Below are 26,045 nucleotides of genomic sequence, written 5' to 3'. Positions count from 1 at the left end.
AACTGTTTTCATTCTCTTTCACTCAGCTGTGCATCACTTGCTGATGTGAAATATCTAAACTTTTTCTTTAGAAATATAACAACTGAATTCTGGAAACATCACAATGTTATTTCATAGAAAATTACAACAATCTGTTTTTTTCCTTGTAAATTTAAGGCCTTTTCTTTGAATGTTACCTTTTTTTCTGAAAGATCACGCCTTGAAATTATTCATGTCATAATATCACAACTTTTAATGTTAATTTTCATTTGAAAAATCGAATGTTATTTTATTCAACAGTGGACTTTTTTATTTTATCATCTTTATTTTTCATAATATTCTAACCATTTTATTGTCAAAATTTTACACAAACATTACATACACTAGTTATTTCTGTCACAGAAGTTTCTCATTAAATCATTAAAGAAAAAAAGGCTGTCACAATGTTCAAACTGTGAATAAAATGACTTTATTCAAAACATAATGAAACTTCTTTTCTTGTAAAATTATCTCTGCTGTTTATAATATTACAGCTTTTAATAATATGTCTTTTTTTGCTTGAAATCCACAACTTTCCTCTCATGAATTTATGTTTCACAAATACTTTTTCCTCAGAGCATTTTCTCACAATGTGTCGTCTTCATTTTGGAAATCTCTTTAGAAAAACCTCCTTCTGTTATTAAAAGTTCAGTCTTTCTCCTCCAAACCACGACTGAGAACTGAACAAAGAAACTTTGTGAGATGAAACAAGGACTTTCTTTCTTCTAATATCATCCAGTTTGGTTCAAATTTCATGGATTTCTTTGAAGAAACCTTCTATCAGAGCTAAGTGAAGCCTGAGGATGCACTTAAAAATATTCTGGGTGCACTAAAAGACATAAGTGTGAATATTTCTGACCTGATTCACTTTATTGATCCAATCTTTCTTTAACGTCAGCGCTCTGGTTTTTCATCCCTGACTGTTAGAAAGGATTTGTAGTGGTCTAACTCTCGATGGGACGCTGCTTTTCATATGAGTCCACTGTTGATGTTCTTGGATGTTAAATATTTTAGCGACTCAGCCTGTTTGTGTCCCGCCGGTGGACCTAAAGCAGCATCTTTTGTTGAGGAGGTTTCCTCACTGAGTGAAATGACCCGGAAGCATCTGAGTGGCAGCCATGATCAGAGCTCGTCCAGTTCAAAGGAAAGGTGCTTCAGTGCTTCCTTCCCTGTCTCCTTTAGGATAGGGGACACTGAAACATCCTAACAAAAGGAGACGATGTTGTTCCACGGTGTCATGCTTCCGTCAGCATCTTCATGGCGGATCCACGTCAGGAATCGATAACTGGAGCCTCGTTTTAGCGCCGCTCATGGCGTTTTCCATCGAGGTCGAGGAAAAGCGTTTAGGAGAAGACAGAGGACGCAATATTTTTGACTGCAGCCCGAGTGTGATGTGTTGAATGAGGCGGAGCCAGAAACTTGACGGATCTATGATGTCACACATACATCATGAAGGAGGTGGAGCTTCTGATTGGCTGCCGGACTTCAGGAAGTCAAGATGCCTTTAACAGGATCATCAGCTTGTTCTCTGTCAGACGTTAACTTCTGTTCTTCTGTCTGACGTGAAGTCATGTCACAAACATCAGAAGCTGTTTTTTAACTTTTAATAACTTTCATAAAATCCAACATTAGACATTTACTTTAAACTCTTCTGTCTACAAACACACGTTTCTGTAAGAATACCCCCCCACCCCCCATTAAAGCTGACTGACTAAACATTTCAGTCACAGATCCTTAAAGTTAAACCTCGACACAAAACTAAGCTGAACTCGTCACCATCAGCTCACAGCGGCAGATGAACACGAGCTCTGACTACGTCTGAACATCAACATGAATATTTACAGACCAGAAACTGATTATTGATCGAGCACCTCACAAACACTCTTCTCCTAAACAACAACTGTGAACAGAGTTCATGTCTATCAGAGTAAAGAAGGAAACATCAGTCTGTGTGAACCTGCTGCTGCAAACACACCTGGAAACATCTCTGCTTCCTGGATGCTGAAACCCAGCAGGTGAACTCCTGATGAGAACCAATCAGATGAGTCTGTTTTTAAAGTGTTTTTCACTTCTTGGCTCTCAGAAGAACCAGAGCTCTCGACGTATCAAACAGTACGAACAGACCATCGTAGCAGGAAGTGGTCAGGTTGGGGGTGGGGATTCAAAGTGAGGTCTCCAGGCTGTGCAGGGGGCTCCCCGGACACGGCGGCAGCCCCGCCGAGTTGGGCGGGATCAGTCCGGACCTGGAAGCGTCCTTATGCAGCGGGACCATGCGGTCCATGGCGTTGTTGTTCTGGTTGGGCGAGGACGGGAGAGGCGGCAGGTTGGACAGTCCCGTCAGCGGCGGCGGGATGACGATGGAGTTGCGTTTGGTCGGGGCGTCGTCCTCGCCGTCTGCCTCATCGATCAGGGGAATCTGAGGCTCCGAGTCCTCGATGCGGAACTCGGGGTGGCTCATGAAGTTGTGGATGGAGCTGCGAGACTCGGGCGTCTCCAGACCTTCGTAGGGAGACACGCTGTCTCTGAAGGCGTTCACCACACGGATCTGAAAGACGAGGGAAGACAGTCAGCTCAGGGTTTGACGGAGGAGCCGAGGGGGTCGAGGGATTCAAAGGATAATTCTGGTGTTTCTCTCCCTGGGTCTTATCCTCAACGGCTGATCAAAATAACATCTGATAGAATCAAATCTATCCTGAATCTGTCCCTACTTGTACTTGCTGATTAATTTGTGCTCTGTCTTAATCGCTGAGCTCACAGACACAAAGACTCCGTCCTGAATCTGAGCGTCCAAAGTTCTAATAACCAGCAGTCAGAACGGATGCTGGTCAGAGAAAAGACCATTTAAAGGTGAAATCGTACCTGCGTCTGGATGCGGTTGAGGCCACGGCACCAGAGCACGTGGCCCCTCCTGAGCTCCATCTCAGCGTGGTCGATCTCATCCAGGTCCTTCATCTCCTCCAGCTCCTCCTCAGGGATCTCCTCCCGCTGCGTGCCGTGACCCGCCGTCTTCAGGAACTTCAGCCAGCTAGTGGGGACACTGGACACCAGCTGAGAGGACGACAGAGACAAATGTTTTACCGCAGTCCCGTCAACTCTACATTGACTAACTTTGCCCATCAAGCGTTGGAAGGCTTTTCGTGTGAGACACAGATTTATAGTTCAAAGCGAGCACCTGGCTGTTGACCGGGAGTGATAGAGAAAGACGCACAGCGACACTTTCAAAGAAATAACAAAGAGCCTTTAAACACTATAAAGATTATTATTGTTTCTTTGCAGCCAGGTAGCAACTATTCTGAGGTGTTTAAGACATATTCACAGCATCTCCAGCTCAGATTTGGACAGAGACCTCTGTTTCATGTCACCCCTCCTCATTTCATCAAAATAATGATAAAAAGTGTCTCACCTGTCCCCACAGGAGGCTGCTGAGGCCAAAGAAGACACACCACAGCCACTGCTCGATGGTCAGACCCACACAGCTGAACGGTTTGCCACCAAACTGCACGATGACGATCTACAGGAGGAGAGAGCAATGATGTCATATGGGAAGTCTTCACACTGTCAACCTGACCAGGTGTGACATTGTCTCGCCCCACGCAGATTACCTGTATGAGGAAGGTTCCCAGGACGATGGAGCAGAAGATGGGGTTGTTGAAGACGCCCTCAAAGACATTCCTCTCGCCGTGAATCTTGCGGGCATTGATCTCGTTAAAGATCTGCATCAGGACAAACGTGTTGAACACGATTGTGTAGTGCTCAGAAGGCGGCGCGTGGAGGGGAGCGTTCCTGCCACAGTCGATGTCAAACATCGTCTCACCTGCGAGAGCGAGGGTGAAAGACGACTGAGCAGGTGTGGAAATCAACCCGATCCCTCCATGTTTGTACAACAGATCCCAAATCCCACCACTGCAATAACCAGTATGTATGATTCATTGTCTCAGACTTCCCCTCATCAAAACTCTTCTATACAGCATGAATGGAAACATGATACAAGCAAATCCATATCTGTGTCTCAAGGAGAGAACATTTACTGCATTAAAATGTGTTAAGATTTGGATTTGTGGCTGTGGTTCAGAGCATGAAGCTGTGGTGCGTTCACTGACCAAAGAAGAGCAGGGTGAAGATGACGGTCAGCTGGTAGATGCCGTGTCCCAGGATGTTCTTCATCATGGTGCGGGAAATGAGCGGCTTCTTGCGGCCGTACGGGTTCCTGAGCAGCAGCGCCTCGGTTGGCGGCTCGGTGGCAAGAGCCAATGAGGCGAAGGTGTCCATGATGAGGTTGACCCACAGCATCTGGACGGCTTTCAGAGGAGAGTCCTGGAAAAACACGCAGATGTACAGTCAGCGTCTGTCAGCAGGGAAAACGCGAATCCCAACGAGTTTCACAAAGTGAACTTGTGAGTGTGTGAGCCTCTAAAGACTTTCAAGTGTTTCTCTCCAACATGAAATATTCATGACTAAATAAGGAACAATCAAAACATTATCAGAGATTAAGACCAGCTCAGCGTCAGGTGGCTCTGACCTGAGTGATGCAGGCTCCGCTGAAGGCCACGATGACGGCGACCACGTTGACGGTGAGCTGGAACTGCAGGAACTTGGAGATGCTGTCGTAGACGTTCCTGCCCCACATCACGGCCTTCACGATGCTGCTGAAGTTATCGTCCGTCAGGATGATGTCAGACGCCTCCTTCGCCACGTCCGTCCCCGCAATGCCCTACAGAACACAGCGTGTGGGTTGTCTTAGATAAACCTGGCTCTAAACCCGGCCTTGAGCTTAGGTTTAGACCAGCACTGGGCTGCATCATGCGGAGGTTTGAACGTGGCCTAGTTTGAACGTAGGTTTAAGGGCCATGAACATTTTCAAGGTTGCTCTGACAGTTTACACAAACACTCTTGAATGCTACAAAGTGAACTAGAAGGAGCGGTTTGATGACATCAGCAACAGTTGTTACCATGGCGAAGCCAACGTCCGCTTTCTTGAGGGCGGGGCCATCGTTTGTTCCATCTCCAGTGACCGCGACAACCTGCCTCTGCTCCAGCACAGTGCTGTCAATGATACCTGAGACGATAACACACGAGGATCGAGGCGTGCACCTTAAATCAGCTGTATCAGCTTCATCTGCTGTATCATCACGTTTACTGGTGTTTACAGGTATGTGAAGCGTTGGAAAGCGCCTTGTGTCTCACCTTTGACCAGAGTGTGTTTGTCTGTTGGAGACGACCTGGCGAGGACTCTCAGCTTTGGCCAAATCTTATCGATCCGCTCCTGCTCAATCTGAAGAGAAAGACAGAAAACATAATTCATTATTTTTAGGTGCGAAGCATAAATTTAAATCAGTTTATCAGACTAAAGTGCTGCTCGGGTACAGCAGTGCTGGGTGTCAACTGAATCAGGAAGCAAAATCACCCTTTGATTAAACAGAGAGAAGAGAAATCCTGCAGAGGCTGCATGTGCATTACAGTCATGGCCTCATTAAATAAATGTTGGATTGACTTCAGGTGCAGTTCAGGAGAGACACTGCTGTCTTCTCGGTTCAGTCTGTGTTTGTCTGACCTCTCCCAGCTCGTTGCGGATCCGTCGGTTGAACTCTTTCCCCTCCATACACAGGAAGTCGTCTCCGGGGTGCAGGATGCCACATTTGGTGGCGATGGCCCGGGCAGTATTGATGTTGTCTCCGGTCACCATGCGGACTGTGATCCCGGCCCGCTGGCACTTTCTGATGGCTTCTGGTACCTGATGAAACCAACAGATGAAACAGCAGTGACAGAGTTTGAGGTTTATGGAGCGCTCCGGACAAATGACACAACACTGAAGAAATAAAGAAACAATATGATGGAGAGATTTAACACTGATATCTGCCAGACAGCAGCTTCACACACGTTAGCTGTTTAAAAACAAAGAAAAATTGGCCCTTTTTACTGTGATTGGCTGGTTGCCTCCATGTAGCCATTTGTAAACGTACCTCAGGTCGTACAGGGTCCTCAATGCCAACTACAGCGATGCAGGTGAGGCCAGTGAGGATGTGGCCCTCGTCATCCCAGTTCGGCTCTTCTTCAGAGGTGGGGAAGTCTCTGTAGGCGAGGCAGATGGTCCTCAGGCCCTCTGACGCCATTGGCTCAATCACATTCTTTACCAGATCGTCTCGGTCCCGAGGTTTGAAGACTTTGGCCTCGCCGTTGGCCATCAGGATCTTGCAGCACCTGGAACCAGAGGACAGTGATCATCATGTGATCATCACCTAACTGAGCGCAGAGCTGTGTGAGCAGCAACAACAGTAAACCTACTTCCTGAGCAGGATCTCAGAGGCCCCTTTGCTGAACATTCGATAGCTGCCATCATGGTTCTTAAGCACGGTGCTCATGGACTTCCTCACAGAGTTAAAGGTGTAGACCTTGAACAGTTTCTCCTCTGGGGTTTCGTTGCGGATGGTCTGGTAGTCTCGGTGCAGGTCGAGGGAGAGTCCTAGTAAGGCACATTCAGTCTTGTTTCCCACCTGGCGAGCCAGCCCGCCCTCCTTCTCCGGAGGCTGCAGGAAGCAGCAGCAGGGAAGATGTTAAATCACGGCTCAGAGTTTTTGATGACAAATCAGCTGCAGCAGCGCATGACTTTAATATCTATCCAACAGCAGTGACAAGACACAACAGCCAAATGACAACAAAGTAAGGATTAGCTTCAGCAGACTTCACAGCTGTCAGAGCACATCGTCACTGTGCTGCCTGCCTGCTGGTTCAGACTGAAGTGTTCTATGGTTCCTTCATGCATAATAAGATTTTATTGGCTGATTTTGGCCTCTTTAAGGTTCCAGATCATATTTTATGGTTACTCTCCCCTCAGTCACAGCCTCAGACAAGACCCTGCTTGCTGCTCGTGTGAATAGATTAGAGTGGATTGTTCTGTTGGTACCACAGCTCCAGAGTGACCTTCCTGAAGAGCCAATCATCGTCTTCCTTTAAATCACTTTCATCATCAATCACGTTTTATATGTCTTGTCTATTTCTTTAATCATCCCATGATCCCTCAGATATATTAGGCTCAAACTCCATACTAACTGATGAGTGAAATAACTGCTCAGCAGTGAACTGACAGAAGGAATCTGATGAAAAATACTCGTCAGTACTATTTAAATCTTGTAGCTGAAGCTGTTTGTCTCCTCGGTGCTCTGATCGGTGCCGTGGATCCAGGATGCAGTGATCAGATGAGTCCTGAGCTGCTGTGGCAGCTCTCCAAACAAACATGCTCTCCAGGCCAAATACTTAACTCACAGAGCTTCCTGAATGGACGGCTATTTTTTACAGCTCACCATAATCTTGGTGGTGTAGGCGCAGTTGACCCCAATGCCCACGATGAGCAGGTCCAGGATCTTGGCAGGGATCAGGTCCGGCTCGGGCACCTTTTTGTAGTAGCGCCCAGCGATGTAGGCCTGCACCACTCTCATGCGGTTCAAAGTGAGCGTGCCCGTCTTGTCAGAGCAGATGGCGGTGGCGTTGCCCATCGTCTCACAGGCGTCCAGGTGGCGGACCAAGTTATTGTCCTTCATCATTTTCTGGAAAAGGAGGAAAGCCGTGTTACCTGTGTGACCTGTGTGAATGAATGCTTTCAGGGTGACAGGCTGTATAACACTGTAGACGGACAGACCTTGACTGAATAAGCCAGGGAGATGGTGACGGCCAGAGGGAGACCCTCAGGCACGGCCACCACCAGCACCGTCACACCGATGATGAAGAACTTGACCATGAACTGCCCGTAGATGGGCACACACTCGTTGGCCCAGGAAACCCCTTGAATCCAGAAGGTATCTATCATGAAGCGAGTGATGAGGATGAGGACAGTGAGAGTCGACATGAACAGACCTGAAGACAAAAACAGACAGACAGAGAGTTAAAGCTGGAGTGTGGGACGTTCGCACAATGAGGATTAAGCCCATCATCAGTGGCTAAATCTCTGTATTTTACAATATAGCAGAGTTTAATCTGGTCTGTGTGGTGACATTCAGGAACTCGGAGCACGGCCGAGCGTAAACCCATCGAGAGTGTTTATGTAATTACACTCATTTCCAGAAGAGGGAGACAAACGTTCTGCAGTGCAGGTTTGAGTTTAGCTGAAAACCTGACGGGCCTGAGTTTATCAAGCCTTTCAGACTCCCCCCGAGGAACCACAGTGAGAGTTCACCTTAGACTAAAACCAGTCCTGCCTCAGAGCAGGACTTTCAGCAAAGAGATGTTACTGTTCTACCATATTCAGACACAAAGTAGAAATCTCTCTCTTACCATTAAACATGTTTTACATGCATTATTATTACATTTAATTACTACACAGCTGATCTTCAATCTCATATTTGCTTATTTGTCTGTACTGTAAGCAGTTCAAACACTGATCACAGGTAATCAAAGATTGATTTATTGCTGATGAATTTTTTAACTGTGACAATCAAAACTACAGACGTTCAAACGTCTTAAAAAATACGTAAAATCCATAATGACAAGCTGATACTGAAGTAGAAAATGCTCCCAGACCTCCAAGCCAAGGAGGCAGTCAGTGCTCAATACAAAACCCCCAGTTCAACTCCCAAAGGTTCTCTTCGGGATCCCAGGAAGCAAACAAAAATACGCAGTTTGAGACCAGACTGAGAACACAACAGTTGGCTAATGAGAATAAACCCAAGTGACGCCTCTTGTGTCTCATAGACAAGCTTTGTAGTTCATCCCTGCAGTGCCCTGCTGTCGGCTCCAGGGAATGGACTCCTGGGAGCCCAGTGATTCTACGGTGGGTCCACAGAGCAGAGATGATGAAGTTGGAGAATAATCTAATTTCTGTAGAACGGGCAAACTGAATTAACTGATATTCTGTAGGATGGATGGGACGGTGCGGTGGGCCAGATGTGGCCCACAGGCCGTCAGTTGTTGATCACTGGTCTAGTACCTTCGGAGAGTCAGGACTGATTCTCTACTTTGCAATGCTGATAGATACTGGCTGCAGTCTGTAAACACACATCAGGTCCAACAAAACCAGAACACATCAAGTAACAAGCAGTAATACACCATGAACAGACTACATGTAAGTGCTGAACGAGCAGGTGAATAACAGGACAGCACGTCTGCTGGTGTGACTCAATTAATCCCTCATGTCCACCAGATAAGGCGACTTCACTGTCACAATAACAGTCCAGCAGATCGTTTCATTGTGGATTAGCGCCACTCTGCAGGGAGGTGGTGTTTAGCACTCAGATGTACTCCTACATCACTGTGATTCCGTATGCAGGGACGCTGGAAGCCAATCAGAGTGGGGGGTGCTGAAAGAATCTCTAATGTCTGTATAGTGATGTCTTGTCAATGTTAACGCTTCACTGATAAACCTGAGATTTAAACAGTTACATTACTGTTCATGATCACACCTCATATGATTACATGTGGAAATAAACTTGATTGATCAAATAATCAGTTTCTGTTTCACGACTGTCTCTTCCTCGTTCTCTTGGGGAGTACAGTGTGTTTAGACATTATTAAGTTAACACTGTGCCAAACCTCAGAAAATTAGAGCACGCGCTCAACAGATATATTTCATAATCTAGATCTAAAACCAAATCACACATCCTGTTACTAATGGCCTGCCCTACCCTCTCTGACAGGGTGATCAGTGCCCTGCTGTTCTTTGGTAACTTTAATTCAATGGGACACTTGAAGTTTCCTTAAATTTCCTCCTTAAAACACCTCAATGTGTTCACCTTGCCTTGAACTCGACAATGAAAATAAAGCTGAATCTAATCTAATATTCACAAACTGTTGACCATTTATCTGACCCTCATCCGTACCTGCTTTGCCGATCTGCACGGCCAGTTTGGTCAGTTTTCCCTGAAGGACAGACTTCTCCTTCTTGGGGAGATTTTTCTTCTGTGGTTCTCCGTCCTCATTGAGCGGCTGCATCTCCACAGTGGCTCCATCTTTGTTTTTTCCTTCAGAGGACACAAGAAGTCAATGCAACATTCAGGTGTTTAGACACAAACCAGCAAAACCACGACTGATATTTCAAGTCAAGCTGATGTTATTGACGTGGGTCAACCCTACATTCTCAAATAATGTAAAGGAATAATAAGGAATAGTCACTTACTTAAATAATAGCTAGGTTACTAGGCTAGTTTGCTGTTAAGCTGGGGTTGATGAAATCAACACGCCATGCAGATGTTTCGCATTAAATGGTAAAAGGAGAGGGATTATTCTATTTGAGCCACTGGAAGACTTTTAACGTGGAACATCTGCAGGATAAGTTGACAATAACTGAACCATTGGAAAAGTAGAACCGACCGGAATCAATCAGTGACTGAGAACAGTTCTAGTGTCCAACGGACAAACAGAAGGGTGAATGACACGTACTGATTTCTGATGCACTGTGGAAATGCACATTATACTGAAGTTACTAAGAAAACATGGAAACATGGAGAGTGAAGTGTGCAAATTTACAACAGGAGCAGATCATGAAACAGGGAGGATCCTTACGAAGATACGATCAAATATGCTTGAATTTATCACCATGGTGATAATTAATAGCACCACAAACACAGCTAACGTACACTATAACTCTGTGACAGAGAGTGAGGGTATCTGTAGGTGTGTGTGTTTGTTTCTGTGTGTGTGAGCGTGCTGATCCCAGCTCAGTAATGAGGTTATTAGTGGACAGGCAGGCAGCAGCAGCAGCAGGCAGAAGAAGAAAGCAGCTGCCGAGCTTAAGGCCGATAATCTGCTTGGTCCTAATCACCATCAACAGAGTCAGGAGCACCTGCTGCTACTGCTCAGACCACAGGGACATACAATGCACCATGTGGGACCACAGGGACCACTTGGAACCAGGAGGACCTGCCAGGGACCAGGAAACGTGCAGACCCAGGAGGAACTTGAGTGTGAATGACATCAGAACCTGAGATCCACCTAAGACCCCTGATCTCCTGCAGGATCCTTGACCAGTCTGATCAGATCCACCTCTTGTTAACCAACAGATTTTCTTTTGTATTGATTGATTGATTAAATGTCCTGATTCACATTATTGACTTACGAGATGCTACACAGCAATAGCAAAGACCATCGTGTGCAAAACCACGATGTACAGATTCACAAACTTCACTCCAAATGATCCATCCATGTCCTGTTATGATGGAACAAGTTTTTAGTCTCACCACAGCCAACTCAACCTACAGTCACACCTTCAGGTAACCAAAACTTAAGTTTGCAGGATAATATTACAAGTCTCTGTGCAGTATTGTAATGTGCTGATGAACCACGTCCTTTTTTCTAAATTTAAAATCTGAATCTGTGTGAAACTGAGTGGGATCGTTTTACATAAGGTGACATGAGGTCAGGAATACCGTGGAGATAAAAAATCAGTTAATCCACGTCATGGCCAAAACAGGATCTGCTCACTGGGGTCAGTGTGAGCGTTGATATTGGCACGGTGTATCAGATTGATGCACCTACTCATGTCTTCAGTACTGATCGATGTGAAATGCATGCAGGGATATTTGCGTACCCCACGTCCACACACAAGTCAGCTCCAAAGTCATCTTGGGTAGAATGAGTGGAGCATTTGAAGCATTGTTGTCTCAATACAGACTTTAAATTGCCACAGTGCTTGAGCTGAGACTGATGACATTTCACAAGAAGAGACAAGAAAACAGAAGTTTTCCATAACTGGGAAGAGAAGCACACATCAGGAGAGGGCAAATCAGCTGTGACTGTGTGACACTATGACTAAGACATTCCTGTTGTCTTCTGCACCGCTTCACAGGTTCCACCTGTCACTCACAGAACACAGCAACATATTCTGTGTACGCAGCCAACATGACTGACGGATAAAAACATTAACAAGAAGGCAGCCCCACAGAAAAAACTAATGTTACCAGGTGTAACAAGGAAACCCAGAACCAGAGTCCACAAAGACCAGTTCAGCTGTGAATAAACCAGCCAGCCTCAGGTAACCAATGAGCAGATGAAGCTGCTGCTCAGGACAACCTTCACATACACTCACAGTCACATAAGATATCTCACAGCACTGAAGCTGCTCACCTTTCTTGCCTTTGTCGTCTTTTTTATCTGCAATAAAACATGCAATAACAGGCATTAGCTAATCGTACAAAACCATAAACATATTTCAACCAAACCAAGGAAAAAATGTCCCTTAATACTGATACTGTTGGTACCAAGCTTACCTTGTGTGTCTGCTGCACGTGTGTCTGAATTTCAACTCTTTCTACTCTCGGAGCCCTAACCTGTGAATTATGAGAACTGGTAAGCAGCATCCTGACCTCTTGACACTCTGAACTTACTTTTCTTGTCCTTCTTCTCTTTCTTTTTCCGCTCCTCTTTCTTCTTGTCGTTCTCTTTCTTCCTTTTCTCCTTCTCAGCCTTCTCCTCGCCATCACCGTCACCTTCCTCACCAGCACCAAGCAGCGTGAAGATAATTCCAGTCTGAGAGTTCACGCCTACAGCGGTGACCACCATCTTGCCAGAGCCCTCCATCACATGGGTACCTGAGAGAGAGAGAGGGGGAGCAGGTGAGGAGGGGTCACATTGTTCTACCCCAACCAAAGACCAAGGCCATGAAAAACAATAATGTATAAATTCATATCACTCAGTTCTGTATATGCACGGTTTTGATGTCGTTTCATCGTTTGATGTAATGTTAATGTTAAGATTTTATTTTTTACTGTATATAGAGTAAATTCAATGTTGACTGTACACATTGTGTTAGACACTGGACCACAACAACTAATGGGGGTGCTAATAAACAATAAACATTGTACATGTCCTGCATATCTGTTCATCCTCTGCTGCTCCTCCGGACAGTTCTTGGTTTTTTCCTGTTAAAGATTTTTGTAGAGGGGAGGGGGCCTGATCCAAACCAAGAGTGTAAGAATAAAAGCAATAAAACTGACTGATATTAAGAGTCTCTGAGCAACCACAACACTCAGTTCTCATTCAGTCACATTGCCGAGCCAACCTGTATAACAACCTTTCGGCTGTGGGCGCACTGTCCACGACGATTGATTTGTACATACTGGCTCAGGTCGAGCTCTTCATTGATGCTCTCCTCACAGTAGTGGGAGCTGTGGACAGATCCACTGTATGTACACAGGAAGACCTCTGCAGAGCATCGTCGACACTGAGACTGCCACATCGATTTTGATTATAAAGCAGGTCTAGGTGCTATTTAAATACCGTGAAAGCAGCCCCACCTCAGAAAATGTGCACCTTGACAAGTCATTAGGAATTCTGTAAAATTGTGATGTCACAACTATACAGTCACCGGCCTCAGCCACGCCCACAGCATGGCAATGGTCAAAACACTGCAGAGGACAGTGGACAGTGTCTGCTCAGCCAGTGAGACAGTCAGAGCAGACTGGGCTCTATGGGAGGGGTCCTTAAAGAAACAGGCACTAAAATAAAGTCCGTCAGACAGAACAGAGGTGAATAGATGTGTTTTTGAACATTAAAGCACGTAGACATTCTCTAGTAGACAGACAAAATAAAAGTATGAACCTGAAAATGAGCGTAACCATTAAAACGTTTACAGTGGCTGTATGTCACGTTGTACAGGATGCATGTTGTTTCCTACTTGTACCCATGTTCTTTTTGTCTGTGACATTACATTTGTTATCTGATTTCTGTTGTCTGGAAGGAGGCAGAGGAGGATGTGATTGGGTCAGAGCACAGACCGGCGAGCCAATCATCAATCAGGAGTCACGTGCAGTCGGTGAGGCTGCAAACTGTGATGTTTTAAGTTCTGACAGTCACACTGGAACCAAGCACCCTTCGTGGGTATGTGTGCATGTCTGCAGAGCCTGGCATGGGAACCAGACAACAGGCATTAGAGCTCTGATCCAATGGGAGGCTTCTAAATGTATTTGTTTTTGAATCATCACGTTACTCTGACTGTGGTGACTCTATAAAATAATAATCCTGACATTGTTTTTTGGTCATATTTGGTCATATAGTCAATATAGAAATATTGTCATTAGGTGGTTCAAAGCTGGATTATTTTAGTGTAGGAAGAGGTTTTGTGTTCAGTCTGTAGGTGTGAAAACCTGAGCGGTAACAGTGGAAAATGGGCAGCAGAAAATGGTTGGTAAGAGTTGACAATAACACCTCAGGTCACACTGAACTTGGCTGTAATTTGATGAGAATGGACGAGAGTGAAGCACCTGACAGCAACATGGGGTCTTTGTCGAGACTCTTCTTGACATGATCCGACTCTCCGGTCAGAGAGCTCTCATCAATCTTCAGATCGTTTCCTTGAATCAGGACGCCATCAGCAGGGAGGAGGTCACCTGGAAACCGACACACACAGGTACACTGTAACAACAGCTCACCCTCATCAGGTCATTATGTTACATCATCATTACATCATCTGGAGCTGATACAGCAGTGGAAGGGTGGAAATACTAAAGTGTTGCTTTCTAATGATTATGAGCTGATAAATTATACACTGTTGAGTGTATGCTTTTCGCTCTCTCACCATATTTGACTTGCGCGATGTCTCCGACGACAATCTCAGACACTTTGACCTGGATCACCTGCCCGCCTCGCACCACGGTGAACTTCTGCTCCTGTTCGATACGGCTCTGGAGGCCACGGAACTGCTTCTCTTTGCTCCAGTCATTGAAGGCTGTCACCAGGACCACGCACACCACTGACAGCAGGATGGCAGCGCCTTCAATCCATCCAGTCTCCCCCTCACCTTCTTCCTCTATGCCGCCAGCCGCACTGCCACAGTCTGAGTACAGGCGACAGAAGTTTTAGCTTTCTGAATGTGTGTCAATGTTAATTAAATTTCTACTTCTTCACACACTCAAACAGTGCAGCCTGGCAGGAAGCGACCTCTGACCTTTCATTTTTTAAAGGGGAAAGGAAAACATACATGGAATATCAAATCTAGCAGGTCTCCTCATGTTGTTGTCAGGATGGGTCGCTTCAAGGAGCTATACATCAAGTCCAGACTGAATTTTGGGAAACTGCAGCTTGTGAGAGGATGATAATGACCGTGATGATGAAGGCTGACAGATAACCAGGCACAAAACTATAAATGCAGATACAAGCTGTGTAGTGACTGGTGATGAGGAAGCACATTGAGTGAAAAGGCTCATTTAAAACAGCTAAAGCCACAGCCAACACTGTGGGACTGTGACTACCTCTCTTTATCAATAACTGTATTGTTTTTGTTTGAACAGAGGGCACAATCATAGTAGCCAAGAAGACAGACTCCCATCATCCCTTGCATGCAAACCAAACGCTACTAAAAATAATTCCAACGAGAACATTATGGATGAACGTGCTGATAATGAAAAAGAGATTGAAAATGCTCCATTGACATTTAGAGCTGATATGTGGCAACATTTCGGTTTTCCTGTTTTCCCACTGACAAAGGCGAAAAGGAAGCTGAGAAACGCAAAGCAACTTGCAAATACTGCCGATGGTCAACTTCATGACGGGAAACACATCAAACATGAGCAGCCATTTGGCACACTGGCACCCAGAAAAGCTCAAATCACAACAACAACAAAGCTTCAGCCAGGCCAAAGGAGCCTGAAAGAAGCATTTGGAGCCTCGTTTCCACATAACAGTCCCAGAGCTGAAGAAATAACGCGATACATCAGGGAACATATAGCCAGAGACTGAGACTGCCGTTTTCTGTGGTCGACAACAATGAATTTTGGAGGTTAGTAAACACGCTGGAGCCAAAGTATTCAATTCCACCAAGGCCACACTTTAGTCAGGCAGTGATAGCAGTTCTGTACCAACAGACAAAAGCTAAAGAGACTCAGAGCCCTCAAAGAAGCAGAGGGCATCTCAATAACCACAGATGAGTGAACTTCACAAGCTCAGAGTTATATTACAGTTCGTGTTATGACCAGCGAATAGTAAATGAAATGGTCATAAATGGAAAAGAGGCCACATCACAAATCACAATCATGTAACATTAAAGTAAAGGTACTAAAACATGAGTCCAATAAGTAAAATGTGAGATGTGACCTGTGGCTCGTTTGAGGCTGAGGCAGCTGCTCAGCAAGTGAGCTAGAATGCAGTGTAACTAAGCAGAGGACATACATAACATAGCATTTCACTAGCAAAGACTATTCCAATAAAGACACGGATTTACAATAGTTTATTGCATAATACGGATGGAGGAGAGCCAAGATGATGTAGAGGGGTTGGATTGAAGGTCCAGAGGGAGGGGTGAGGGAAGAAGGGATAGAGGGATGGAGGGGTGAGGGTCAAGGGACGAGGGTCGAAGGATGAAGGGATAAGGGGACGAAGGGTAATGGATGAAGGGATGAGGGAAGAAACCAGGGTCGTGGATGGGTGATGAAGGTGAAAATGGTGTGACTGGAGTCAGAGGAGGGTTGGAGCCTGGTGCCAATTGTCTGAATTTCTGTATTAAGATGCGAGATAGTGAGTCAGCAATTGTGTTTTTGTGGTCTGGGATGTGCAAAGCTTGGTGGGCCAAAACCAGGGTGAGTCTCCACATAAACTCTGGACAATGCCACAGTCCTTTGTTAATGATGTCTAGAACAGCGTTGCTGTTGGTGTTGATGGCAATAATCCTCTTGGACCATTTATGCCCCCAAACGCTAGCCGTGATGATGACTGGTACATTTCACAGAGGGGGGAGAAATTAGTGATGGATGAGAATTTGGGCATCCATTCGACTGAGAACTATTTGCTGCCATAGTAGCCACCAAAGTCGACACAGGGGGCTGCATGTGTGAACAGCAGTCTTCTGGCTCATTGACGTGGCCATTGTAAAAGGAGATGGCATTCCAGGAGGAGAGGAACTGGTGTCACTTTTAACTCCATCTTGTTTGCATCATCCAATGTAATATGGTCATGGAGAGATGGATAGTTATGGAAAGGACGGGTGACAAGAAGGATTGACCTCGAGGGACGATACAGATGGAGCAGTTGAGTTGACCTAGCAGTGAGAATAAACAGCGATGGAGTGAAGAGGGTGACATGAGAAAGTCATGTAGGAGATGGATGAGTGCTTCAGATAGAGTCCAATATTTTTGGTTTGCTCTTGCACCTGAAGGGCAGATACGATACTAAGTAGTACACGCCCTTCCAGGGGATGCCAAAAAGATACCAGTAGTCTGGGTGGATAGGACGGACTTTGAAGATGCTGGTGATGTTTGCCTGTGAGTTGGATGAGGGAGATGACATGGAAAATTGTTGTATAATGCAAGGAGAAGTCTAGGGTAGGAATTGAGCTATTTATGGTCGGGGCAGTAGAGCCATGGGGGAAAGAGAGGTCTATGATGAGTCTCTTTTTTCGAGAACATTTCCTTTTAGCTATGCCAGTTGGACTGATTCTTAAAGTGGGGAAAGGTTGACTGGAAAATGGGCTGATCATGAAAGGTTCTTTGGATGGCAGATTGTGGCAATGACCTGCAAACCTGGATGGAAGCCGTGTGTGAAACCTTGTTTGAGGAAGTTAACAAACTGGTCGTCCGGGTGATTTTTTTCAGGCAGTTGCGGGAACATCTTAATTGGTGGATTGAGATACTTACATAAGATGTGCTTAGTTGGATTATGAGGACAAGTTGGTCTGGCATTGGCTCCACTGCAGAAGGAGCAGGTGTGGATGAATTGATAGCTGCGTCCTAGGTCACTGAAGTTATCACAAACCTATTGCCCTGGTGGAGGACTGGTCTTCCCCTCTTGTCCACACCTTTAGGAAGAGGTCTAAGGGTGGTTGGCTGGGTTTTGGGTGGTTTAGGGGTGATAGACAGCAAGGGGATTCTGGGGGCCGGGTTTCAAGAAATGGCAGGGCTTTGTTCATTGAGAGCTGAGGGGTGGGGCAGAGAAGCAATGAGTGGGCATGCTGTGACTGGATGGTATATGGTGCACCGTAGAGACTGCGATTCAAAGAAGAGCGAGCTGCAAAAATGCGGTAATGTAACTCAGAATCTGGTGTTCCCCAGTATGTTTCTTGGTTGTATTGTTGCAGGCGTCCAGCAGCTTGAGATGCAGAAAGAATGTGGTAAATACAGAATCTGTTGCTACCAACCAGATCAAGGCCAGATCAAGAATCTGTGACAAGCAGCCATCCAGCTCTGATTGGTAGAAGTGTTTCCCATACAAAGATTTATTTGTGACAACCCACTACAATATCAACACTGACCACCCCATATTAGAGGAAGGAAAAGATGAAGGGTTTTGGCTAATGGCACCAAAGCCACTGTAGTCCGAGTGGCTTTGATGGTCCGTATTGAGGTGGAAGGTTCTGAGTTGGCCAATGAAGATGAGATAAGAAAGGCAGAGGCAAGAGAAGAGAAAATGACTCCGCCCAGCTTAGCTGCTACTGTGTGAACATGATTTTCATGAACCTGTGTTATCATGTATAGTGCTGATGTGAGAGGAAGTGTCACAGGAAGTGCATTGAGTTCATAACACCCTCACTGCCTGAAGCCTGTCTGATCACCTGACAGCTCAGCAACATCTCACCACAAAGAAGCTCATCAGTGTGACGCCTGGTGACACACAGGTTCATTAGATGCAAAGGTTTCATTTGGACAAACAGGGACTGTTAAAAATTAAAAGATAAACTCACTCTGTCTCTCAGCATCTGGCGGTCTGTAGAAGGAAAGGCCTAATGAAATAATGGCTGCCACCTCCAGGATGATGAGTGTGACATCCTGCAGGGCTTCCCACACTAACTGCACAAAGGTTTTTGGCTTTTTAGGAGGGATGAGGTTCTGTCCAAACTCCTGTTTCCTTCTGTCGATGTCTTCCGAGTTTCCATCTAAGCCTGCAGCAGGAGACAGAAAAAAAAACCCATCAGTGACATGTCCTCCTTTGATCCGGTCTGACACCATTACACCGAGTTTATATTTAATTTAACATCATGTTTTAAACTCTGAACAACAAATCCAACATTATAAAATCATGAGTGATTTAAGAGTTGCAATCATTGACAAATATGAGTCATATAATTATTAGACTCACACTTGCAGGATGAATTTAAGTCCGATTATATGATTATACTGAACCTTCCAGTGTCGCTATCTTTGCATTTTAAATTATAGTGCAAAATGTCCAAAGAGCCTACATCTGTCAGGCTCTCTTTTGGGGCCATAGCTGATGTGTAGAATGTTTCCATCTGACAGCATCGATTGGAGCTGGAACATACGCTACACATTGTCATGAGTGTCATTCAGTATATATATTTTTTTACTAGATTTATAGAAATCTTTCTTTAACAACACCAATATAAAACTGTGAATATGGTTCAAACTGACTTGTGATGGGGTGAAACATTGCTGTGAGCATATGATACTCCAAAGTCAGAATGTGACATCCCACTGAGTCATTATTATTTATTGATCTGATTTGTCTCTTCAAAATACACTCGAGTTTTTTCTAGCATGTTTCAGAGACATGTGCTCTAGCTCGCTGATGGTGATGTGAACCTCCACACAGGTCACATTCAGCTTCAGAAAGAAATGTAATGAGAGAACAGTTTGACCTTTAAGGTGTTTGTTAGACAATCATCCATGTGAACCAAAGACAGGCTAAATGGAGAAAAGCATCAGTTTCATCTACAATTCAGAAGAATACTTCTTATTCCAAAATGATCCACTATGTACATATAAAGACGTTGTGTGCTGCTTTAATCCTGCAGCTGAGTCCTTCTGAGGTTTATGTGCACGCTGTCTGTCTTCTTTGTTTTGACCATCAAAAGATTAATGTCAGGGACAACTACTGCAAATAAGTTCAAAGATTTAAAAGTCAACCTGTAATAATCTGTCTGAATTCAAAATTTGCAGTGTATTAGCTCAACAGTATTCCTAAAATGCACTGTCCAGCTGTGGTGTACAGATAACCATGGCACCAAATCAAGTGAAAAACAATGTGAGGAAACATTTTGGATTTAACACCACAGAAGAAAAAGTCAGCAGCGTGTGCAGAGTTTGTAAAGCACTGTTACACTGCCATCAACTGCCACTCAGTGAACTTAGCAAAGCAACATATTTTAGGATTAGACCATGTGGGCTGCATCAAAATGAATCTGAACAAAATGAGAGTGAAGTCCTATCATGTGAACTCGATAATGCGACACAAGGTTTCTGTGGTGTTGTGTGGGAGCAGACTGCTTCTCTCTGTGGGCAGAACATGCTGGGACATGCTTCGATCCCTTTGGACACACTGCAGCTGCTGCACGGCTGCAGCTGACTCGGTCAGTCTGAACAGGTTTTTAACGCAGCACTTCTCTTCATGTTGTCTGAAAATTAAGCTCGGCGAGCAGAGCGCTGAATACGCTTTCAGACGAGTGGGTTTGCACCAAAACTTACTGGATCCGCCTCCCAGCTGTCACCACAGAGACACACAGAGGAGAAAATCAGTGTGATGGATTTTCCGCTGATTTCAAGCTGCTGCTGACATTTCACCTCTCTCCCTGGCAGCAGGAGTCGAAATGCTGAAGGTGTTTACTGAGTGTGTGGAAGACGGACAGACTGAATGAATTAATGATGAGGAGGAAAAAAGCCAAAGGGCAGATGTATGAGACACACTGAGTCCACCAAGGCAGGCTGAGTCCACTGATACGTGCTGAATCCACTTAGACGTCCAGCTCAGCTCAGTTCATTACACATTAGAGCGGTTAAAGTGTTTGGTGGAAATGCAGCTGGGACACATCATAGCAGAACATAACCAAAACAGTAACGTTTGTCTCATCTTGACGGGGATGGACTATGTCTCTGCAAGTTAGCTTTTATGGTAATTAACTGAAATCAACTCAAGCAATCAGCCTCTGATTTATAATGAAAGTGCTAAAACATACAAATGGCAGGATGTTCTGTCCAAGCCTACAGTCATGGGGTCATGGAGTCAAAGTTCCTCTTATCATCCTCTGCATGAACACACAGCACACACCCTGTAGGGTTCAGCAGAGGTCGCTGAGGTCATAATGTAGAAAAGCTTTACATGCTGATCAGACACGATGAGCAACGCTGCCTCCACAACATTAACTGCTATTATTGTGGTGGTTTCTGAAATATTGTTTTGCATGTTTCTGTTTAACAGGCGACAGTGGGCAGAAAATACTTACAGACTAACGGGAAAAGTTTCTTTTCCACCTGGTGACCTTTGTTGCATGTCATACATGCCCTCCGTTCTTTTACATTTTGCTCTGCTGCACATACATGAACCAAAATAGTCGATGCACTCGGAGACACCCAAACAGTTTGTGCGTCCTACCTACTATTTTGTGCTTGTTGTTGCATGATTAAAATGAGGTCTTAAGTTTTAATTCATGTTTACACAACTTGAAATCAGAAAGCAGTTTGTGTCAAACTCCATCACATTACTGTGTCATTTCCAATGAAAACAGCTGCCCTTTGTTTGACAATGAAATATTCTGACTCATAACTTTGAAAACTGATGCGGCCCAGGTGTGATTAAATATTTGGTCTTTATTTTGTTCATCTGTGCTGAAAGTAATTTACCATAGATTCTTGTTAAATTTAGGGATGCACTGATCTGACTTTTCCTCTTTTGATACAGACTTTGATATCCAAACACAGGGTACATCATCTACTGTAACAGCATACTGATCTCATACCAGTGCTCACTGTTCCACACACTTAAAATCAGTGCAGAGCAAGTCTTTTATTGTATGAAACTATACTGTTTTTTTCACCAGTTTCTAAATCTTTACGGTCAATGTAATGTAACATCAGTTGTTTTTTTCTCTCACCATTGTCAAGCTGGTTAAACATGTAATGAAATGTATTTCATCCATGCAGTGTTTCAAAGTGACCTACTGACAGTCAGTGAACAAAATGACTAAATTTTCCTCCAGAAAACTTTGATAAAGTTAACTTCTCCAACTAAAGACACACATTGTGACTGTGTTACAGCCTCACCAAAAGTTTCCTCTCAGCTCACTGTCGACGTTGGACAACTCCAACAAAGTGCTAAATGACCTCCTTCCAACAACGTCTTTAAAGCCTTTTCAGTCAAACTTCACATCACTGAATCTGCCTCACAAACAACCAGATAAATCCTCCTGTCCTCGCTGCTGTGAATACTCTATTTGAATTTTCTTTGAATGAAAAGCAGTATTTACAGAGTGGAACACGCTGTTCTTGTCTCGTTGTCCTGAAGCCGACGGAGAACAGAGCGGGATCAACAGAGGCTGGAGGTCACAGTCGACTTTGACCGTCACGCAGTCAACAGTCCCTCAAGCCAGACTAAATCTAATATCTCCTCCAGTGGTTTAATGGTACTGACACCAGGGGGAGGGGGCTGTGAGTCACTGGTGAAGGGGTCTAAAACATCGTTAAACACCAGAGTGGCTCTGACTGAAAACACCAAACTGTATTTAGTGTGGAGTGTCACACTGCCTGTGGTTGAACCAACGATTAGTTTTGGATTCACATTTCTGGCGCTGTGATGCTCCAGCTGGCAGTCAGCCATGTTGTTCGTCCACGCAGACACAAACTGAACTCACTTACCTTCAATAGGTGATGTCCTCAGTCTGGCACACAGTCCGTTCACATCTCCGTAACACTCCTGGATCCTGGTCAGTGACTCTGCTCCTCTCAGCTCCATGAGCGAGCGCAGCTCCTGCACTGAGCAGCTGAACTCCGCTTCGTGGTTGGCCTCGCCCCGTCGGCCATGTTTGGACCCACGAAAAGAGTTGTTGGCCATGTCTCCTTCCTCTGGGACTTGACAGAGGCCTTCCCAAAATACACAGACTCAGTGGTTGGCCTGAGTTGCAGATCTGGCCTGAGTGGGACTCTGTGACTGTGGGGGAGAGACACGGGAAGGTTTCATGGGAAAACAACAACAAAATCGTAGAGATTTTACCACACAAAGGGCGTGACTGAAAGTCAAGGTCAAGTCCTTGAAAAACATCTTTTTTTTTTGTTGGTAAGTGAAAACTTCTCTGTGGGATTACGATGGGGAAACTTGGAATGACTGGTGGATTTCTAAAAACCTGGCAACAACCTTTGTTGGACAGTATGGTTGAACTCATCATCATGATAGTTGACAATATTTTGCCAATATCAATATACATATATCATCACCACTGTGTACCACTGTCATGCATTACGTCAGTAATATCAGAAAATGTGTAAATATTCAGTAACTATCTTGTAAATCTTTAAACTACAGCTAGCTCCGAATCACAGACAATGAACAACAAATGATCGAAGAACAAAAAGATAAGATTCATCTGAAAGTTGATAAAAATGTAATATTTAAGTATCATCAGAGCATTTAGCAGTCAGTTAGGAAAGAAACTACAGTCAGCGCGATTCTCAATTTTGAAAGCTGAACTGAAAAACTTGTATAAGCAGATAACGTTTAAATAAATAACTATTCCATAATCCACATCTGACTCATTCTAGCCCCAGAACCAATTCCAGCTCTGAGCACACTTTGTTTAAAGGCAGCAGGAACAAGAACAAACTTAACGGCAAAAATGTCTCTTAATGCTGGGCAGCAGGACCACATTTCAGTGTGCAGCATCGTGCCTGTTACCTCATCTCACCTCATCACTGTTAGTTATCAGCTGTATGAGTGAAAAGCCCTCAATCAACCAGGCAACTGCAAAGCAAGACTCACACCTGACAGACCTGATCAAAGCCCCATCCAGCAGACCATCTTGCTCTCAAACCCCATTGAACAGAGCTTTTACTTCACTTTGAGCAGTCTGAATAGATCTTTGTGTGGGGTGTAGAGCATTGAGCCCAGTGGTGTGTGAACTGAGAGCCTTTATATTTGTTCTTCCAGGTTGTGACCTCTGTGCCTTCAGCTGTAATCTGTGTCAATCAGTCAGGCAAGGCTTAATCTGAGCAAGAGAGAAGCAGCCTGTTTAAGGCAGAAGCAGAGAAAGAAAAGCTACTGAGATGTGAACATGCTGAACACAAGTCATGATTGTCAAATTGGTGGATAAAGCATCGCTGCTCACTGTTCAATGCTGGAGCCCTCAACGCAAAGTGATTGAACTTACAACAGGAAACACAAGACAGCTACAAACCTTCACATCAGAGAGACTGCAACATGACAATTTTGATTTATAGTGAAGAAATTCTCTGTTATCATTTACTAATGAACTAATCATCACAGCAGTACGTGAGACCACACAAACTATATCTGTGTGAAAGAGCTGAATGAACTCCAGCCCTCCTCACTGAAGAAACACATGCAGTCTTTTTGAACAGCAAAAAATGAAATAAAATGAACCTAAACAGAGCCAGTAATTACTGATAAAACATTATTGTCACTTCATGACTGCAGCACTGAGAAGAAAGGCTTTACTTACAGAAACTTCCCCCATCGCCTCCTGTTAGCAGCAGCAGCGGGTATTAGTGGCAGTCCGATTACTCTGAGCAGCGTCACACTCACAGCTCCAGAAACAGCCCATAACCCGGCCACAGCTCCTCGGCTGGCAGTCTGCACACCTGTTCTAAGACCACAAATTATTTCCAAAACCAGCCTGTTTTTCAGAAATTCAGTTTGACCTTCAGCAAGCTCGCAGTCACAAGCAGCACTCCATCGGAGGAAAAAACAGGAGCTGGCTAAATGATTATCTGAGGAAAGCCTCGCTTAATCTAATTAGACAATCTGTGGCTTCAGTGAGTGCCAGAGGGACTGCTGCTGCAGCTCCTCCTGCTGAAAGGGACACACTGTGTCTACACACACCAGGTCTTCACAGACCAGGTATACGCAGACCACGTCTTCACCTGCTGCTGCAGCCCCTCCTGCTGAGAGGGACACGCCAGGTCTTCACAGACCAGGTCTGCCCACACCGGGTCTAAACAGACTTGAAGAGAGCATGAAGACTGAGGTGGTCAGACTCAGGAAGCAACTATCAGAAAACACCCGAGCAACCATTTGGCATCTCCTAGCAACCACCAAGGAAAAAAAACATGGAAACCTGCCAGCATAAAATAGTAACCGCTGAGAAAACCTCAAACAACCACCTAGCACATCCCAGCAGCCACAAAGAAAAAGCCCACCAACCCACCAACTGTAATGCTGTTGTTCACTACACTTGTTTTAATTTCTTACAGACACACAAAACTCATGCACACTTCCCTTCCCCCCACAGGCTGACGTCAGGTGGCGCACACACACACACGTGACATACACTCACACACACACAGGTGGATTACAGCACATAGAGACACAAGAGGATTAACTGAATACACACACATACAAACAGGGTGATATCACTGTTTCACATTTGCATGATAATGTTTTCACACTGAGCTAACATGACCTTTGACCTTACACTCTTCGAAGGACTACCACTGCAGTACTTCAAGAACTCATGGGACAGATGAGCAAGGGACTTGCCACACCTTTCCACACATTCACCAATCTATCAGAGCTCTGTCAGGGCTAAATGCATGCTGCAACAAAACCACATTTCTGATATACAAATTCTTAATCTCGTACACACTTAACTACATGTAACAGCTAAGATCTTGAAGGAGAGCAAACCCAAGGCTGCAATAGTTCAAATAAATCAGTGTCATAAAGAGGACTGAAGGTTATGAAATAGACTTGCTTGATACACTCATTTTGGGTGAACTGGGTGTGTGTGTGTGTGTGTGTGTGTGTGTGTGTGTGTGTGTGTGTGAGTGAGTGAGCTGCCACCCAGTGGTCACACACAGTCAAGCCACCACAAACCAAGAGGAGTATCTTGAGCATTTTACTGTTTAATGCTATTTTTATGAGGCTGCACAACACAGATACTCTGTTGTTCACCCCATTTTGTCTTTCATGTATTATCACACTGTATTCACTACTCAACATCTGTGTTTCTTCTCTTTTTCCACGTACCTCTTTGCTCGATTTGTATGTCATGTGCAAACATTCAAATGCTTTATCAGGAGTTATATTCATCTATGATAATCTTAACTTTATATCACACAAAATGTGAAAGGACTAATATTTTGGTTTCTGATATAGGTAATTATTTTTAGCTCTGCAACTGGCTGTACAAAGAAACACTGGGACAAAGATAGGAGAGA

General features: G+C 44.7%; 1 protein-coding gene across 2 annotated transcripts; it reads right to left on the bottom strand.

Moving 5' to 3' along the window:
- Positions 1 to 431: 431 nt before the first annotated feature.
- Positions 432 to 24,723, bottom strand: LOC143322334 (plasma membrane calcium-transporting ATPase 1-like). Of its 2 annotated transcripts, XM_076733464.1 has the most exons (21): positions 24,329 to 24,722; positions 22,512 to 22,803; positions 18,608 to 18,805; positions 14,516 to 14,773; positions 14,202 to 14,327; positions 12,327 to 12,530; positions 12,067 to 12,093; positions 9,825 to 9,965; positions 7,652 to 7,866; positions 7,317 to 7,559; positions 6,301 to 6,542; positions 5,979 to 6,216; positions 5,570 to 5,749; positions 5,203 to 5,290; positions 4,968 to 5,074; positions 4,538 to 4,729; positions 4,119 to 4,332; positions 3,621 to 3,832; positions 3,422 to 3,529; positions 2,878 to 3,066; positions 432 to 2,563 (listed from the first exon to the last, which is right to left on the bottom strand). In XM_076733464.1, the coding sequence occupies exons 2-21, from the start codon at positions 22,705 to 22,707 to the stop codon at positions 2,180 to 2,182; spliced, it is 3,762 nt and encodes a 1,253-aa protein (XP_076589579.1). In that variant the 5' UTR covers positions 22,708 to 22,803; positions 24,329 to 24,722; the 3' UTR covers positions 432 to 2,179. The 2 variants fall into 2 exon arrangements, with proteins under 2 accessions (XP_076589579.1, XP_076589580.1); XM_076733465.1 differs by lacking the exon at positions 12,067 to 12,093 and having other exon boundaries at positions 24,329 to 24,723.
- Between the last annotated feature and the right edge of the window lie 1,322 nt (positions 24,724 to 26,045).

The sequence above is a fragment of the Chaetodon auriga genome, chromosome 6 (genome assembly GCF_051107435.1).
Source record: "Chaetodon auriga isolate fChaAug3 chromosome 6, fChaAug3.hap1, whole genome shotgun sequence".
NCBI classification, from domain to species: Eukaryota; Metazoa; Chordata; class Actinopteri; order Chaetodontiformes; family Chaetodontidae; genus Chaetodon; species Chaetodon auriga.
This window is presented reverse-complemented; position numbering and strand designations above follow the sequence as displayed.

Coding starts and splice junctions, on each gene's coding strand:
- LOC143322334 (XM_076733464.1), bottom strand. CDS start 22,707: ATGGCCAACAACTCTTTTCGTGGGTCCAAACATGGCCGACGGGGCGAG. Junction 14,328..14,515: donor CATCGCGCAAGTCAAATATG/GTGAGAGAGCGA, acceptor GTCGGTTTCCAG/GTGACCTCCTCCCTGCTGAT. Junction 6,543..7,316: donor CCTACACCACCAAGATTATG/GTGAGCTGTAAA, acceptor TGCTTCCTGCAG/CCTCCGGAGAAGGAGGGCGG.